This window comes from Telopea speciosissima, chromosome 4 (genome assembly GCF_018873765.1).
Source record: "Telopea speciosissima isolate NSW1024214 ecotype Mountain lineage chromosome 4, Tspe_v1, whole genome shotgun sequence".
NCBI lineage: Eukaryota > Viridiplantae > Streptophyta > Magnoliopsida > Proteales > Proteaceae > Telopea > Telopea speciosissima.
In genome coordinates this window covers 11665938-11685421 of record NC_057919.1, presented here as the reverse complement: position 1 = coordinate 11685421, position 19484 = coordinate 11665938, and the positions used below count along the sequence as shown (strand labels likewise).

At 39.8% G+C, this 19484-nt stretch overlaps 1 protein-coding gene across 2 annotated transcripts in view; it reads left to right on the top strand.

The window, feature by feature from the left end:
* Window positions 1-19484, top strand: part of LOC122660288 (transformation/transcription domain-associated protein-like) — a 108211-nt gene that overhangs the window by 67221 nt on the left and 21506 nt on the right. The window contains exons 22-35 of one of the 2 annotated variants that reach the window (XR_006332662.1): window positions 3631-4284; window positions 4510-4770; window positions 4890-5246; window positions 9124-9533; window positions 9610-10039; window positions 10223-11524; window positions 12651-12911; window positions 13017-13307; window positions 13389-13853; window positions 14608-15039; window positions 15341-15619; window positions 15927-16478; window positions 16572-16784; window positions 17060-17269. Coding sequence is in view for 1 of the 2 variants with exons in the window: in XM_043855526.1 (XP_043711461.1) it covers window positions 3631-4284; window positions 4510-4770; window positions 4890-5246; window positions 9124-9533; window positions 9610-10039; window positions 10223-11524; window positions 12651-12911; window positions 13017-13307; window positions 13389-13853; window positions 14608-15039; window positions 15341-15619; window positions 15927-16478; window positions 16572-16784; window positions 17060-17179 (6027 nt within the window). In the remaining variant the exon portion in view is untranslated. Of the gene's footprint in view, window positions 1-3630; window positions 4285-4509; window positions 4771-4889; window positions 5247-9123; window positions 9534-9609; window positions 10040-10222; window positions 11525-12650; window positions 12912-13016; window positions 13308-13388; window positions 13854-14607; window positions 15040-15340; window positions 15620-15926; window positions 16479-16571; window positions 16785-17059; window positions 17281-19484 lie in introns of those variants that run through there. The other variant, XM_043855526.1, reaches the window with a different exon arrangement.

Genomic DNA, 19484 nt, shown 5'->3' with positions numbered 1-19484 from the left:
TTATACAGGAATACCCCCATGACTCAAAGACCACCAATAACTGCTAAAACCATTTTTATCAACCAATGTAATACATATTGCATCAATAAGTGTCATTCTAGGTGAATACATTGGTTCGTAGGTGTTAGAATATGTACTCCAGAATACCATGGGGGTATTCTGGTCCTTCTGGGGTAGTTTTTATGTTATTAAGTATAAGTCGGCTATGTGGGTTTTAGTCCCACATCGCCTATTTTAGTCTTTTGTAACTTTCCCCTAGGGGCTTACCTATCAATTAATTAAAGCAATTATTCTCTCATTCTCTCTTTTCTAGCCCACGATTCTGCCAACATGGTATCAAAGCTAGTCTGATCTAGGTTAGAAAAAGAGAAAGAAAACCCGAATCCATCCCTTCAATCGACTTCTCCCTTTCTCAGCTTCTCCTTCTTCTGTTATTCTTCCTCTCAACCTTGCAAAGGGGCAGCACTAATGAGGTAAACACAACATTTCAATGATTTAGTTGCTGCCCCCCTCCCTTTCTACTTTTTTTTATTAAAAAAATTCTGTTCGAAATCTGCTGGAGCCATACCTACGATATTGGAGCTGTCCAGAATTTTTGGAGATCTGATTTCTACCTAATGAAGACTGATCCTCCATTGTTGGAGCCCCCTATGCAGCCTTTTCCAGCACTCTTTCTACCCTATTCCATTATCCTCATTCCCTATTTCCTTTTTCTCCAAGCTTTAATTAATTCCAGCTACCATACCCTAATCGATCTCAACTTGTCAGGGTTTTTCAAAACCCAAACTCCAATCGATTTTGGTGTTTCCTTTTTCAGATGCAACTAATTTTTTGGGGGTGATTCCCTATTACTACAAGCCCTACTCGACCTAAGTTTGGACCCTTTCTGATGGCTGGATTTGTTTCTACAGCAAAAATTCCTTAACTTGCTAATTTGGTTACCTGCCAAAAACCCTGACTTTCAGGTTTCAGTTTTTGCTAATTTTTGGAGGGCTGATTACTCCCACCTCAAGGACCAATCGACCTCAATATTGCACCTATCCAAGTTTTTTGAAGACCCCTACCCCAATCGATCCTTCTTTTCCGGGTTTTTTTCAAAACCCTGTCCATATCGATTTTGGGTTAGGGTTGTTTGCTGCTATATGGAATTTTTTGTTGGTGTTTCTACCATCACGAAGGACATTCTACTTCAACTATTTATGGCTTGAAGAATGTCTACTGTCCAAGATAGTTGCTGTCCTCATTATCTGTGATTTTTAGGTATTTCTCCCATGTGAAGATCAAGTCTCAATTACCAAGGAGATTGGTCATTCGAACTGGAGATCCATTCCAGCAGTTTTTGGTCAGCAAGTATTACAATAAGCAAGCACCTTTGACATGTTAGCCTCACCTTTGTTGGAGACCCCTTCCCTACAATCAATATTCACTTTCAGGGTTTTTTACAAAACCCTGGCTATAATCGATCTATGGGGTAGGACAGTCCATAGTTGCTAATTTTTTGAGGAGAGTTTTATCAACATCAAAGGAGTATACAACCCATTATTCAGCATCTTACATCAGGTTTTTTAGTAAAAAAAATTCCAGTTCATTCTGTTGGCTTCGTTTCTTCAATTATCAAGCTGTTTTTCTTGTTCCTATATGGCTGGCTGCTTCAACTACCTATGGATTTGTCTGGTTATTATGAGCTTCACTACCTACCTGGCTGGTGTTATTGATTGGCTTCTGTAAGCATGACTGGTTGATGTGTTACTACAGCCTTCATGTGGAATACTGCTGCCCTATAATTGTGACTGTGTTTCCTTTTATTGGAGATCAAATTTCTCTCGTTATTGAAGACTCGAATCTACTACCCTGGAGATCAGCCTATTTGGGATTACCACAGTGTGTTCCACGATTTTGGTTGCACCTACGAAACTATTCGGTCATGTGGAGCCTTTCTGGTTAATATCCAACATACTTGGGAGCTTGCATACTAGCATTGTTACAGATTCAGATCTGATCCAGTTTTGTTGAGGCTACTTCCATTCATTGCTGTCCGGATATCTTCTTAGTACTGTCTAGCATGTGGGAGTTTCTACCATGGAATCTTTTGCTCAATTGCTCCTCCCTGTTTGAAGATTGATCAAGCCTTGACAGTTGGAGCATTTCCTTACTTCGAATCAGATCTGTATATTTTTCAGATCTGAATATTGGAGTTAGGAGTTTCTCCCCTGCAGGGGTTTCCATTCAAAGTGTTTGGTTGATTGATGGAAGATGGTTGGAGCTTTCTATGTTACCCAAGTTAATCCTACTCCATTATCCCACTACTGTTTTTCTTTCACCACCTCCCAAAACATACCTTTGGCATTACCCATAACACCCTTGGAAGTTAATGGTATTCTCTTCTTTACCATTTCTTCTTTTTCCATTACACTTGGCAGCCATTGAACCATTCTGGAATGTTATGTTTGGCCCTATCTCTAACCTAATCTCTCTTATGTCCACGTGCACTACACGTGAAGGGGGGATTATATACAGTATACCTGCAGCCATTGCAGAGAGCAGAACATGCAGGGACACTTGGTGCAAAACATAGGTGGTCAGAGGTTTCACCATTGCCAATAAGTATCTACCTTGTTATTGGGTTACGTTTGCCGTAAGGGCGAGGCTGGTGTTAAAAGTTTTGAAGATGTTTGGTTATTGCCTGCCCATATGAGGTCCTACAGTTTGGTTGTTTCCGCTGCTTGATCTTTATTGCTGCCTGACTCATCTGCTCGCTACCCTAGTTACTTATCTTCAAGATTATCATTCAAAGATTCATCACTGGACAGTAATAGAAGATTGGTGAAAGCTGCCTTTTTTGGAAGACATTCCAGTTCCGGTTTGCTGATCAAGTCTGCCCAAGTTCTTGAAGGTTTATTTGGGAGCTGCATTCGTCTTGAAGCTGGATTCTGCTACAACTTATTTTTTCCCATTTTGTTCAAGTTGGGCATTAGTACCTTGTATGTGCCAACTTGAGGGGGAGTGTTAGCATTATTATGGAGTTCTTTTTTTCTTTAATTTAAGCTGGATTTTCTTTCTTTAATTCTTTGTATAATCCAGCTTGAGGGGGAGTGTTGAAATATGTACTCCAGAATACCATGGGGGTATTCTGGTCCTTTTGGGGTAGTTTTTATGTTATTAAGTGTAAGTCGGCTATGTGGGTTTTAGTCCCACATCGCCTATTTTAGTCTTTTGTAACTTTCCCCTAGGGGCTTACCTATCAATTAATTAAAGTAATTATTCTCTCATTCTCTCTTTTCTAGCCCACGATTCTGCCAACAGTAGGGTTATCTTGGTAAATCTACTATTGTTGCAGATGTTCTTATGGATGCACATGTTGTTGGTGTATGTGATGCCTAGCAAGTTACTTCCTTTATCTATATCTAATAAGTTCCTTGTATTACTGTTACATGTTGCCATCATTAAATATTTTTTGCTAAAAATTTTCATTAAGTTAAATTTATTTCTACAACTATTCCTATAAGTTTATCTTATGCATATATATTTTGCCTTAATGTAAAATGATTATTCTCTGCCAAATGTATCCACCTCTCTAAATTTTTTTCCTCTGCTGCTGCCTATGATGATATCTAGGATTGTGGAGTGCAGGTTTTTGTGGCTCTTCTTAGAACTTGCCAGCCAGAGAACAAGATGCTGGTTAGGCAGGCACTTGATATACTAATGCCAGCATTGCCCCGAAGGTTGCCTGCGGTGGATAACCGTATGCCAATTTGGATCCGTTACACAAAAAAGATTCTGGTTGAAGAAGGTCATTCAATTCCTAATTTAATTCACATATTCCAGCTCATTGTCCGCCATTCGGATCTCTTCTACAGCTGTAGAGCACAATTTGTTCCTCACATGGTTAATTCTCTGAGTCGCCTTGGGTTGCCATATAACACGACTGCAGAAAATAGACGCCTTGCCATTGAAGTTGCAGGTTTGGTTGTCGGATGGGAAAGGCAGAGGCAAAATGAAGTTAAAGCATTACCTGATACAGAAGGCCCTGACCAAGCTAGTGATGTGTTTAATCCGGGGCCTGTTAGTGTTGATCCAAAACGTCCATCAGAAGGTTCTTCATTACCTGATGAACTAAGTAAACGAGTAAAGGTTGAACCTGGTCTTCAATCCATCTGTGTCATGTCCCCTGGTGGTGCTACATCAATCACCAATATAGAAACCCCTGGATCTGCTGCCCAGCCTGATGAGGCATTCAAACCTAATGCTGCCATGGAAGAGATGATTATCAATTTTCTCATTAGAGTGAGTGCTCACCTTTCTGTCTTCAACTTTGATCAACAACTCTCATTTTTATTAGCTTTAAATGTGAATGCTTTTTCTTCAAATTCATGGTTCTAAAACAATGACATATTTGATGCTCGTTTTTTAATCATGACTTTTATGCTTGTGTTTCAAATTCACTGTTTTGCTTGGGAATAGAATTTTGTGTTTAGATTAACATTTCTTACTTGTGATTTCTGAAAATAGGTTGCTTTGGTTATAGAGCCCAAGGATAAGGAGACAAGTTCAATGTATAAGCAGGCTTTGGCGCTATTATCACAAGCTTTAGAGGTGTGGCCTAATGCCAATGTTAAGTTCAATTATCTGGAGAAGTTGCTGAGCAGTCTTCAACCATCTCAATCAAAAGACCCCGTGACAGCTTTGGCTCAGGGCCTTGATGTCATGAACAAGGTTTTGGAGAAGCAACCTCATTTGTTCATCCGGAACAACATCAACCATATTTCACAAGTACATTCTAATAAGCTATTCTTTTTCTAGTAGCACAAGATTGTTCCCCACATTATGGAAGCATTTAATTTATTTTTTTCTTTCTAATAACTAAAATATTATGGATTTATCTTTGACAGATACTTGAGCCTTGCTTCAACAATAAAATGCTGGATGCTGGGAAGTCTCTGTGCTCCTTGTTGAAGATGGTCTTTATGGCATTTACTTCAGAGGCGGCTAATATACCACAAGATGTGAAGTTATTTTACCAAAGGGTTGAGGATCTTATACAAAAGCATCTTGCTGCTGTGACATCCCCTCAGATATCACTAGAAATTAGTGCTGCAAACTCCATGATTGGCTTTGCACTCTTTGTCATTAAGACTTTGACAGAGGTGCAGAAGAACTTCATTGATCCATTCATTTTGCCGTTGGCCCGTGTCCTTCAACGCCTGATACGGGATATGGGATCATCTGGAGGTCCTCACATGAGACAAGTAAGCCACATCTATTTGTGGAGCAGTTCTTTCTATTTTCAGTGATTTATGGTTACAGATAAGTTATGCAAGCATTATAATTTTTCGAAATGTAAGTGTTGGGTTTCTTCTGTTTCCTGCTGACATGACGTATTCTGGCAAACCATTTTGTACCTCTAATTGACTAAGATCTCTCCTTTTTCTTTTGCGCACCTTGTGCTGCTTCCTCCCCCCCCCCCCCCTCCTCCCCTCTTTCTGTAGACAACTTTCTATGGATTTTGCCGCTTCTACAAGGGTTCTTTTCATTAAGAAAAAAAAAAAAAAAAAAGGGTAGAAACCAACACTCCATGGGAGGGTAATCTAAATTTGATTTTTTTTTTCAGCTAGTTCTTGAAAACTTCTATATGATTCTGATGCAACAAGAATCTGTACTTACTACTTTGTGTAACTTTCTATAGTTTCATTTCATGATTAAGTGATCCAGTTATTTAGGGTAATTGTGCACTATATGGCTGATTGTTGGATTTGCATCATTTGTTGACTTTATCCCTGTTCCTAATTATTTTTCTTAATTAATCTCAAAATTATTTTGGAGGAAAGGTTTACTAGAGAACAACTGTCAAAGGACTAGGGAGAGAGTAAAAAAAATATTATTATTATATGAAATGCACACTGCTCGAGGAAAGTATAGCCAAATCTTGTTTGGTAAATTCATTTGCTACAGAATTTATTGATTGCTGCCTCTTGTGGAATGAGTTGTTCTGCAGGGAACATATGGGGTGTATTTTATTTTTATCTTATTGGATGAGGAAATGGCCTAGGACCTTCATGCCCCCCTAGAAACCGACCAGTGACCCTTGTAGCTAAGTCGTTGTTACCAACAATATGTCAAGTGCAACATGTCTATCGAACGACTCAGTATGGCTGCCAATGTGAGCACTACTTGCGGAGCTATATTCTATCCTTAAGTGAAGTCTACTGCAGGACCTTGAGGTGAATGCTGGGATTTGAGAAGTTGAGGTTTTCGATATTCTGCTTGGTTGAACATTGGGCTTAATGGGCACTGAGAATACTTAACAAATGAATTAAGGCATTCAGGAAAGGAGCTGGAATTTGGTTAGGCTCATAAAATAAGAGTTATTTTGGTGAAGTTTTCCCTGATTGCATGGGATGATGTCATGATGCTCCAAAGGTCAGATTCTGGGTTCTTGAGAAGTTGCATCTCTTTGGATATCCAAACTTTTTTTTGGTGAATAAAAAATTCATTACCAAACGGAAGAGCAACAAAGAGGGGGGGGGGGAAGCAATCATGTCAAAATATTGTATCCAAGGTTTCGGAGTATCATTGATTCGTTGTTACAATATTGTATTCTTTTGAAAGCTAGTAGCTTTGTGATGTTGAGAGTTGTGTATCATATTGTATTAAAAGTTGATGTTGTGGTCAAGCAATCATGTTAAATCACTTTTGCAGTGTCAGCCTTTGGTCATTCCAATGGTATCAGGAACTAAACAGAGAAAGAAGTGTTGAAGCACCAGAATTAATTTACTTTTGTGTTGCCAGTCTTGGTATCAGGAACTAGACAGAGAAAGAAGTGGTGAAGCTCCAGGATTAAGTCACTTTTGTATTGTCAGTCTTTGCCCATTCAGTGGTTGGTGCAATCTGGGTCGTGTTGACCCTTATTGGATCGGTTGCAGGCCCACCCAAACATGGTAACACTCTGATGCAGGGCCATCTGCAGCCCCTGCCAAGCCCAGTCAAGCACCCCACAAGGTACCAGCTTAGGCCCAGGCCTCCTTGGCCCCCTGATTGAGCCTGCAGCCTAGGAGAACCAGACCAAGCCCAGGCTTTGCGTGGTCTGGCCAGGCCTAACCTGGGCTGCAGGCTCAATCAGGGGGCCAAGGAGGCCTGGGCCTAAGCTGGTACCTCGTGGGGTTGCTGACTCGGCCTGGGCTGGGCTTGGAAGGGGCTGCCGATGGCCCTGCATCACACTCAAGTTCAAAGTTGAGTGACAAAACAGTAAATAACTCAATGTTTACATAGGGGTGGCAATTCTGTTAATAAGTTGAAGTTCACAAGGGGTGACAGTTGTAATTTATTAGACTCCAAAATATAGGCAAAGGGATATATCATGCTAGTAGAAAGAGTAAACTAGGAATTAGAAGTAGGAGGGAGGGTAATAGGGGAAATAAAGGTTTAAATATGAAAATAATCAAATCATGAAAGGAACTGTCGTCCCTTACCATCAGCCGAGACCTATGGCGGAAACCCAGCAAGGCTTCAAAGAACCCAGCTCTCTCTAGAAGACAGCAATCAATCCGGGCTCATAAGAGGAGTTTATTCACACCCAACACTACTGATTCCACCTAAGGTACAGGATTAACAGACAAGAAATCAGCTGAGAAGATGTTCTGAAAATACTGCTGGTGGTAAGAAGATGAACACGCCCTTGTGTCGATTTACAGCTCATAACAGGACCTGTTTCTGATGTAAATCTTCTAAGGCATGGATCACACAAAGGTTTTACACCCTTGTCCCAACTTTGAGAGAGAAGGGATAAGAGGTTAGGGGTTTGCGAACCTACTCTGTTGCAGGTTTACCCAGCGCCAGAATAGGGTAAGGAAATAAAAAACAAAACAGAATAAGAAGAAGAGAGAGATGGAACCTATCAAAAAAAAGAAGAGAGAGATGGCAGCAAAGAATGGAGGAGGGGAAAAGGTACTGTTGGCCAAGTCTGCAAACCCGCCATGCACAAACTCGTCAAATCTTCTATTCAATTCATTCTAAGAATCCATCGTGCTACGTGCCAATAAATAACTAAAACTCCAACTAGAAATAGAAACTACTCTAAAACAAGGAAATTAAAATATGGGAACTATCCCCTGCGTAATCTACCCGACCTTATAAAATAAAGAGAATAAAATAAGGATTACATGGTAATAAATCTCCTATGTTGTAGCCTACTAACCCTTGCCAGGCCAGCAAACTGGTTTAGGACCAATCCTTGGTTTGGGCCTCCAAAGTGGTTCATGTTTGTCCAGCCAGGCTAGGGCCACTGCATCAGTGGTGTATCTGAATGCTTGATAAAGCGACTGATTACTGAATATGCGACCCTGATCACTTTCATAATGTAAGTCTATCAGGAACTGAACTTTGAATGTTTGACAAGCTACTGAGTGTGCATTTGTGCAACCCTACACCTCTCTCTCTTCCCAATGGCAGTAATGAAAAATTCTGAGTGGTAAGAGAAAGAATAGTACAAGAATTCATCACCAATCCAATAAAAGGGCTGAGACAGTACCGCAGTACTTGGGTCTTACCACCCTTCTTTTAGTTAATGGTTGCACCAAGATGTTCAGCCTGTATGGTGACTCTCTGAATATACAACCTGCTTGCTGGGCCAACATTTTCTTATTCTCGTTGAAATTGCTTTCTGGTCTTTTTTTGCATGATTAAGATTTCAAGATGTATATTTCTTGGTTGCTGGTCAACTCTTCTGTGCTGTGTTGTCTTGCGCTGTCACATTTATTATATAAGAACAATTTAAAGATTATGTACCAATCTCATGTCATCACATGCCGGGTATTGGGCACTGATTTCTTGATACACTTTGGTAATATCACATGCAAAATTTAAACCTGGTTAATGATTAGAAGTTATGTATGCATTCTATGTTTCATTCATACGGCAAATGGTTCACTCAATGTTATGGGGAATTTAATTGTATGATAGGTTTGATTTATGTAATCTCTTTGGTTGGGCTAGTTTCTCTATTATTCTCTACCACTTTTTTCGTAACCTCAATGGTTAAATACCATTAATGTGATTTTTCTAGAATGTTTGTCTCCTCTACATAATAATCATTGAGATACATAAGCAGTTGAACTTGTCCTGTTCCAGGGTCAGAGAACAGAGCCAGAAGCTGCTGGCCCTGCTCGTGTGGTTGGTGACGTCGGATCAGTTACCCCTAATTTGAAATCTGTCTTAAAACTTATTAGTGCAAGGATCATGCTTGTTCCTGAAAGTAAAAGATCTGTAAGCCAAATACTAAATGCGCTACTGACTGAGAAGGGTACTGATGCCAGTGTGCTACTTTGCATACTTGATGTAATAAGGGGCTGGATTGAAGATGACTTCAGTAGGTCGGTGGCATCTGGTGCATCAGGAGCCGTTCTTACTCAGAAAGAGATAGTTTCATATCTTCAGAAGTTGTCACTGGTTGATAAGCTGGGTTTCTCCCAAAGTGTGCTGGAAGAGTGGGACAAGAAATATCTTGAACTTCTGTATGGACTTTGTGCTGAATCAAACAAGTAAGTAAATATGCAGGAGTTTGTTAAACCATTACTTGATCAGGTCTGTTGATTTAGTGATTTAATTTACTACCAGGTATCCACTGTCCATGCGACAAGAAGTGTTCCAGAAAGTGGAAAGGCAATTTATGCTTGGTCTAAGGGCAAAAGATCCAGAGGTCAGACAGAAATTCTTCTTGCTATATCATGAATCTCTTGGGAAAACATTGTTCGCAAGGCTGCAATTTATCATCCAAATTCAGGACTGGGAAGCTTTGAGTGATGTCTTCTGGCTCAAACAAGGCCTTGATCTTCTTCTGGCTATCTTGCTTGAAAATGAACCTATCACACTTGCTCCAAACTCTGCTCGAGTACTCCCACTTATGGCACAGGGTACTCTTTCAGAGCGTCCTGGAATGCAGCAACAGGTTACTGAAGCACCTGATAATTCTGAAGGGAGTGTATTAACACTTGATAACCTTGTCTATAAGCATGCACAGTTTTTGAACGAGATGAGAAAACTTAAGGTAATTGCAATCCAATTCCTTTTGTCTAGTTCTCCTGGCTTAAAATATTTGAGGCCCTATAAAGATTAAACACAGAAGATCTCTATAGGTTTAACATCTGAGTTGGCTTAGCCATCCTTGGTCTACCTGATGAGGACACGAGATTTATTAACCTCCCTCTTTCTCTCTCTCTCTCTCTTGTAGGTGGCTGATCTTGTTGTTCCTTTGAGGGAACTGGCTCACACAGATGCTAATGTTGCATATCATTTGTGGGTACTGGTATTCCCAATTGTCTGGGTGACTTTACACAAGGAAGAGCAGGTGGCATTAGCTAAGCCAATGATAGCTCTCTTGTCAAAAGATTACCACAAAAAGCAACAAGGAAACAGACCAAATGTTGTACAGGCACTTTTAGAAGGTCTTCATTTGAGCCACCCTCAACCTCGGATGCCAAGTGAACTCATTAAATATATTGGAAAGACTTACAATGCCTGGCACATCTCATTGGCTCTGCTCGAAAGTCATGTCATGTTGTTCATGAATGAAGCAAAGTGTTCTGAGTCTCTTGCTGAACTTTATCGATTGCTCAATGAGGAGGATATGAGGTGTGGCCTGTGGAAGAAGAGATCAATTACTGCAGAAACACGCACTGGGCTTTCACTTGTTCAACATGGTTATTGGCAAAGGGCCCAAAGCCTATTTTACCAAGCCATGATCAAGGCAACCCAGGGCACTTATAATAACACAGTTCCAAAGGCTGAAATGTGTCTTTGGGAAGAGCAATGGCTTTATTGTGCTAGTCAGCTTAGTCAGTGGGATGTTTTGGCAGACTTTGGTAAAAGTGTTGAAAATTATGAAATACTTCTGGATTGTCTCTGGAAAATTCCTGATTGGGCATACGTGAAGGATAATGTAATTCCTAAGGCTCAAGTAGAAGAAACTCCAAAGCTCCGCTTAATCCAGGCGTTTTTTGCTCTTCATGATAGGAATACAAATGGTGTGGGAGAGGCGGAAAATATAGTGGGAAAGGGTGTTGATCTTGCTTTAGAACAATGGTGGCAATTGCCTGAGATGTCTGTTCAGGCCCGGATACCTCTTTTACAGCAGTTTCAACAGCTAGTTGAAGTTCAAGAATCAGCTAGAGTTATTGTGGATATTTCCAATGGAAACAAGCAGCTTTCAGGAAACTCCGTTGCAGGTGTTCATGCTAGTGGTTATATGGATCTGAAGGACATCCTTGAGACATGGCGTCTCAGGACCCCAAATGAGTGGGACAACTCATCTGTTTGGTATGATTTACTTCACTGGCGAAATGAGATGTATAATACTATTATTGATGCATTCAAAGATTTTGGCAGCACAAACCCACAGCTTCATCATCTTGGTTACCGTGACAAAGCTTGGAATGTCAATATGCTTGCTCACATCGCCCGTAAGCAAGGTCTTTATGATGTGTGTGTGACAATACTTGAGAAGATGTATGGCCACTCAACCATGGAAGTACAGGTACCCGCAAACTTGAAGTCAAACAACCATGTCTGCACTGAATGGGAAGAATCTCTCATCCTGTTGCAGGAAACTGATCATCTATTTAAGGGTGCTTGGTTCTCTACCACACATTGTTTTCCCCTGTTTTTTTTTTTTAATTAAAGCATTTCTTTTTCTTCATTTTTCCAAAAAGAAAAACTCAATTCCACATTTATTGACTCAATAACTCAACAATTTCTTATGCTTCTCACCTGTTTTAGTGTCCTTAGTCATGTTACCTCTCTGTCAACCCATTTTATTTCCCTATTTATATCTCCAAAAAAATGGTGTTTCAACTCTCCAATTGATAAATATTTTCTTTTAGGGCCTTTTGCGTTTGTCAACTCTTTTTTCTCCCTCCAAAATTTTCTCCCCAAGATATCTCTTACTTTGTTATGACGTATAATAATTGATGATAATAATATCAGATCAGATGAGATATCAATGATATTGGAATACTAGTTTTATCTTATTGTGCTTTTAACATGTGTAAATAATTATTGCTTTAAAATATTGCATTTTCAGTATAAAAATCTAATCCTTCTGTAAGTATTTGGTATAACTAGCTTTACAGGTATTATAAAATTTTACCATAGTAATTTTTTATATGTTACTCAAATATAGCTATTATTATAAAATTTGATGTCACAAGTGCATTGATATGTTAATAACTTATTTGAAGGAATTTTGATTTAATAGCAAATACAGCAGCAGCACCACCAATAGTGATGATGTTAATAATAATATTGTAATAGTAATGATAATAATATTAATAAGTTAATAATGATAACAATATAATAATAAAAACAACAACAACAATGATAGTGATATACTCGGACCCTATTAGATACTGTATTGGTGAGTGAAGGGTCCTAATTAGTCCCCATATGTTTTATCTACTAGGGTTAGTTTTGGTGGGTAAATCATAAGCATCAGTAACTAGGGGTTTGAATAACTTCATTCTGCACTTCCGTCCTTGCATGATTATTCTAGACACGTCTCCCTTTTTCTTCCTTGCTCGACCTTTGAAGTATTATTTCTACTTCTCCATTTCACTCTTGGTGCATATACATTGAATATTTTGTTTTGGTTTTCATATTTGCAGGAGGCCTTTGTCAAAATTAGAGAACAAGCAAAAGCTTATCTTGAGATGAAGGGAGACCTTACCAGTGGTCTTAATTTGATCAATGGTGCTAATCTTGAATATTTTCCGGTGAAACATAAAGCAGAAATTTTTCGCCTCAAAGGGGATTTCCTATTGAAATTAACTGATCATGAAAAGGCTAATGTTGCATATTCCAATGCCATCAGTCTTTTCAAGCATTTACCAAAAGGATGGATAAGTTGGGGAAACTATTGTGACATGGTATTCATTTTCTGTTCTACCTTGCTTTTTCAATGTGCCATTTTCTCTCGGCATATAAGTGATAACTTGATAGATTGCTAACTTTTTTTTTTTAATCTTTCACAGGTTTACAAAGAAACTCAAGAAGAGATTTGGTTAGAATATGCTGTTAGTTGCTTTCTTCAAGGAATCAAATGTGGTGTTTCTAACTCCAGAAGCCATTTAGCTCATGTCCTATACCTTCTCAGCTTTGATACTTCCAATGAACCGGTGGGAAGAGCATTTGATAAGTACTTGGACCAGATCCCACATTGGGTTTGGCTTTCTTGGGTCCCACAGCTATTGCTTTCCTTGCAGAGGACAGAAGCGCCCCATTGCAAACTTGTGCTATTAAAAATTGCGACTATGTATCCACAGGTACAATATTGAAAACTTCTCGAATGATAAACTTCTGCTTGTCTTCATTATCTCAATATTCACTTATTTCCAAATTTTCAGGCTCTTTATTACTGGTTACGCACATATTTGCTTGAGCGCCGTGATGTTGCCAATAAATCTGAATTAGGAAGATTGCGAATGCAGCAAGGCGCCTCTGGGACTGGCACAACTTCTTTAGGCTTGTCTGAGGGAACAGCAAGAGTACAGACTCATGCTGGGGGTTCTCTGACAACAGACAATCAGGTTCATCAAGGCCCTCAGTCTGCAAGTATTGGCAGATCACATGACGGTGGGAACTCTCATGGACAAGAACATGAAAGGACCACAGGTGTAGAAGGAAGTGTGCATGGTGGGCATGACCAGCCTTCACAGCAAAGTTCTTCAACCATTAGTGAAGGTCAAGGTGTCTTGAGGCGTAATGGTATGCTTGGATTAGTAGCTTCTGCTGCTAGTGCATTTGATGCTGCGAAAGATATAATGGAGGCTCTTAGAAGCAAGCATACTAATTTGGCTAGTGAGCTTGAGGTGAGATTGACAGTATTGCTCTATTTTAACTCCCCGTGGTCCCCACCTGGGGTTTTCAGTGGGAAACAAACAAAAGTTTCATTAATATAAAAATGAACATGCAAATGAAGATAAAAAGAAAATGAACCCAGATGTTCAGGTTATAATCAAACAGATATAAAAAAGAGAATTGCAACAAAAAGACAAAATATACATAATTATTCTCTCAAATCAATTTTTGCCAATTATCCTTAAACTAGATCTTTCTCTTTTGCTGCCAACTATATCAAAGAATTACTGATCTAAAAAGGTTTAGATCACCCAAACGAGCGGAAAAAAGTAAGCCATACTTTATCTGCAACATCTGAAAAACTAATCTTCCTCCTTCCTGCAAAAATTGCAGCTCTATGTGTCATCTTTATTTGGTTTTGGCAGTATGGTTTTCTCTTTTAGTTTCATAACATAGACAAGACGTGTCATGCATGAAAATTTATTGCAAGTGTTAAAGAGTGTCAAACAGAGAATGATTGCTATATTAGGATTCTGTCATTGCACATGGTATAACTGAATTTGTATGACTCTTCCTTTTCTCTGCTGCTGAAGTATGCTACAACAAAATCTTATCCTTGATTGCCTTGTGCCCTGCCTCCTGTTTGACATGCTTTTGGTGGAGCAAGTTTTCGGAATCTAAAAGTCCTTTATGTATGATTGTGGGGTAATATTGAATTCTTAAATTCCTTAATTTGAAGTTTCATAAATCTCTACCATTTTGCAGACTCTGCTTACGGAAATTGGTTCAAGGTTTGTTACCCTTCCTGAGGAGAGACTACTGGCTGTGGTAAATGCTCTGCTTCATCGCTGTTACAAGTACCCAACTGCCACTACAGCAGAGGTTCCACAATCCCTGAAAAAGGAGCTGTCCGGTGTTTGCAAGGCTTGCTTTTCGGCTGATGCTGTGACCAAACATGTTGAATTTGTGAGAGAATATAAGCAGGACTTTGAACGTGATCTTGATCCAGAAAGCACGGCTACTTTTCCGGCCACCCTTTCTGAACTGACTGAGCGATTGAAGCACTGGAAAAATGTTCTTCAAAGCAATGTTGAGGACAGATTTCCAGCTGTCTTGAAGCTAGAAGAGGAAAGCAGGGTGTTGCATGATTTTCATGTGGTTGATGTTGAAGTTCCGGGGCAGTATTTTACTGATCAGGTAAGCTGGATCGGAGTTGGGAACTTGTAGAATGACCTAAAATAAGCAAACTTTTCAGCTGTCCTGTCTAGAACCTCTGACTGAGATGTGTTAAGAGATCACATAATATTAAATATTCAGCAGAAAATTTTCAGGTGATGATGCTTTCAAAGCCTTGCAGTGGGATTTAAGCACCATTTACTTTGGAAGAAATTATATATTTGGCCAGAAATCATCTTGCCTGCTTTTTGTTTTTACTATTTTACTTTTGATGTCCTCTCTGTCTGTAATCGTCGTTTTTGTTTCCTCTATTGACTTGCAGGAAGTTGCACCTGATCATACAGTGAAGTTAGACAGAGTTGGAGCCGACATTCCAATTGTGAGACGGCATGGAAGCAGTTTCCGCCGACTGACACTCATTGGATCTGATGGTTCTCAACGCCATTTTATTGTTCAAACATCTTTGACCCCTAATGCTAGAAGTGATGAACGCATACTGCAGCTGTTCCGTGTGATGAACCGGATGTTTGACAAGCACAAGGAATCAAGGCAGCGCCACATATGCATCCACACCCCAATAATTATCCCTGTTTGGTCCCAGGTGACTAATCCAGTATTTGCTTCCACTGAATTTGATTGATTGTTTTCTTGTTAAATCTATGGAGTTCATCTGGTTGAACATGACTAGCCATACACATGCATGCATATGCTGAGAAGTTCGACCGGGCTGATGGTGGGTCTCACAATGAGATCTTCTGTTGGCCTAACGAGTCTCTCCGTGGGAAGAATTAGGCTGCATATGTTCTATTTGTATGGCAGGGGCAAGGGTGGTTGCTTCTTATTCGTTCATCCAACTGGAGTCATCTCTTCATTTTTAGGATTTTTCTTCTTTTCTCCTGTTTTTCTAGGTTAGGATGGTAGAAGATGACTTGATGTATAGCACGTTTCTTGAGGTCTATGAGAATAATTGTGCACGTAACAATCGAGAGGCAGATCTCCCAATTACTCATTTCAAGGAGCAATTAAACCAAGCCATCTCCGGCCAGATTTCACCCGAAGCTGTTGTGGATCTCCGCCTCCAAGCGTATAATGAGATAACAAAGACTCTTGTCACAGATGGCATATTCTCTCAGTACATGTACAAGACTCTTCCGAGTGGTAACCATCTGTGGGCTTTTAAAAAGCAGTTTGCCATCCAGTTGGCACTTTCTAGTTTCATGTCATTCATGCTACAGATTGGAGGAAGGACCCCCAACAAGATTCTGTTTGCAAAGAACACTGGAAAAATATTTCAGACTGACTTCCACCCAGCTTATGATGCAAATGGGATGATTGAGTTTAATGAAGCAGTTCCTTTCCGACTGACAAGAAACATGCAGGCATTCTTCTCCCATTTTGGAGTGGAGGGGCTGATTGTTTCTTCCATGTGTGCTGCCGCACAAGCTGTGGTTTCACCTAAAGTGAGTCTTATCATGATATTTCTTCTAATGAAACTTGTGGTTTAGTAGTACAATTGTGGAAAAAGTTCTGATGGATTTTCATATTTTCTTCAGCAAATTCAGCATTTATGGCATCATTTAGCCATGTTTTTCCGTGATGAGCTGCTGTCTTGGTCTTGGAGAAGGCCATTGCAGATGCCTTCGGCCCCTCCTGCTCCTGCAGGAGGCTGCTTAAACCCCATGGACTTCAAGCTCAAGGTCACTACAAATGTGGACCACGTCATTGGACGGATCAAAGGAGTAGCACCACAGAACTTCTTGGAGGAGGTAATGTAGTTTCTAGACACAATTCTACTGTTACAAGCTTTCGGAAAGTTCATGATTAAGTTCTCTGATTCTAGCATTCTAACCATTCAATGTATTTGTGGTGAGTTGTGTTCTTTATCGCTGTGGGATCCCTAAATTTTATCATTATCACTGGCTCACTGCTATGATTTATGTCCTTGCATGATGGTTCATGGTTTCTAGTATGGATTGGGGCCAGTTACTGATGAGCACTTTGTATGCATCTCACTCAAGTTGTCACTTTTTTGGCTTCTCAGGAGGATAATGCTATGGAACCACCGCAGTCTGTACAGAGAGGTGTAACTGAGCTGGTTGAAGCTGCCCTGATGCCCAGGAATTTGTGCATGATGGATCCAACGTGGCACCCTTGGTTTTAGTTGTGGTTGCTTTTGGCCACATCATTGCTGAAATATATGAAGCATCTTTGGCCACCTCAACACTCAGTAAGAATCTGATGTGCAGCTCTCCCTCCTCTCCCCTCCCAAAAGAAAAAACCAATAAAACGTAGAATTCATTGTGATTATGTACATATTAGTACCGATTCATTAGGTTAATCTAGTGCTGCGAATTGTACATTCTGTCCATAAGTTGTCTTTGTTCTGCGAATGGTACAAATATGCCGTGTGTCCTTTTTGTGAATTGGTTGTCCTTGTAACTATCCACCCATTAAATGTGCAGGAAAAGCATTTCCAAAACAATCTTCTCCTACTTAGTCAGTTCTTATGTTTTCAGTCTTAAACCCCCTCCCCCCCCCCCCCCCCCTCTCTCCCAAAAAAAAAACCATTCTGCGTACCTAGTACCCACCCAGATTTGGATTCATTCATGCGTACGACCTGATTTTGTAAGGGGAAATAATAAGTTGCCCCAATCTCATCGATGGGGATCTTAATGTTGGTGATGTGGACTACTTGAGGGGGGAACCATTCTGTTCAGAAGTTCTAGGTTCCAGATCTAATTCATGTTTCAAAAGTGATACTTGAGGTGCCTTGTGAGTTCATTTTATTCACATATTTGACATATTTACATTTTTTTCCCCTCCAACTCATCCCCTACCCCCTCAGCCTCTGCTCCCACGTCCATTTGAAGCCAACAGTAAGGGTGTCAGTAGATTTGGTTCCGGTTGTTTGGTCTGGTTTTTCTTCGGTTTACATTTTGACAAGGTGAAAATCCAAACCAAACAGCAAAGGAATTACCGAAATCAGAATCATTTTGCATTCATTCCAGATTTTACCGGAATTGATTTTTGTTATCCGAGTCACTTCTAGTTTACATGCGGTATGTAGTGCTGGTTTTGGGAAACTGTTTGTAATTTCAATTTGTAATGCGTTTATACTAATGGTTCACATTTGGTTTCACCATACCCTTTAATTTGATTCTTTTACACCTAAATTGAGAACATGAACAGATAAATTTAGAATAACAAAAGCTTTTAATTTATATTGCAGAAGAAATACACTAATTTAGTAAGATTAGATTGGAACAATAAGAACTTCAATACCAAAAAGCAACACAAAGAAACAGATGAATGTGGACTTGCGGTCCAATCACAACACAAAAACCTTTAAATTTTCAACCAAGTTGTTTATTATGATAAACCACAAGTGCCAACATCCTTTCTCTGGTTCCGATGTGCAAATACAGATAGCCATGTTTTGGTTGGGCGAGCAGGGGATGGTGCGGACAAGGAAGGGGGTGGGTGTGGCCGAGGGAGTTGCAGTGGAGGGAGGGGGTAGTGGAGGGGAGATGGAGGGTAGTGGCGGGGTGGCAGTGGGCTGATGGCTGCAAAAATGGACTTGAGGGTGGAGGATGAGGAGATAGGGAATGAGGTGGGGCCGTGGGGGGGGATAAAATTGGAAATATGCCTAATTTGTGAATAAAATCAATTCACAAGGTATCTCAAACGCTTGTGAAACATGAAGTACCCCAAGTGTTATTTCCCCAAACAAAAAATGAAAATGCATACTCATGAAACAAAAAGAAAATCAAAAATCCCAATGGCCTAGCCTTCCTCCTCCCCCACCCATAAACACAAAGGTTTTTTTGTTCATATGTCAAGTTTCAATTCAAATAAAAATCATTAACTGGTAAAATTAAAATATTAAAACATTCAAGTCTATCATAAATCATAAAATATTGTAAATGTGAAAAGGAAATGGAAAAGGAAATGCATGAACATACATGGGAGGATATTAATTTGTAATTAATTCACACTATTACATAGTTATCTATATCATTTGAAATTGCCACATCACTCTTTTAGGTGGCAAAGATTTAAGTGGTGGTGTAGAGATACTTATTACGTGTGCTGGTAGAAAAAATTTAACTTCCTTTGCTTTACTATCAAACACTATCTGTTGCTTCCAGAAAAGTATAGGAAAAAAAAAACTCACTATCTGCTGTTCTATCCTTCCCCACTCCCTTCTGTCTTGAAGATTGTATCCCTATATAGGGAGGTAGTTTTCTGTTCGGAAGTGCGGTCTATACCAGCACTCCAATAGTCTGTCTCTCTCCTCATCAAAACAAGAGGGGACAGAAGTATCTTTTTATATGGGGAGGAGAGTGATAAGACTCATGGGAGTGTTGGGGTAGCCCACACTCTGGACAGTTCGTTTTGTCCTTAATTTATGGAAAAATATGAATTGCTACACCGTCAGTGCGGAGTTTTCCAATAAATGCCCCTAA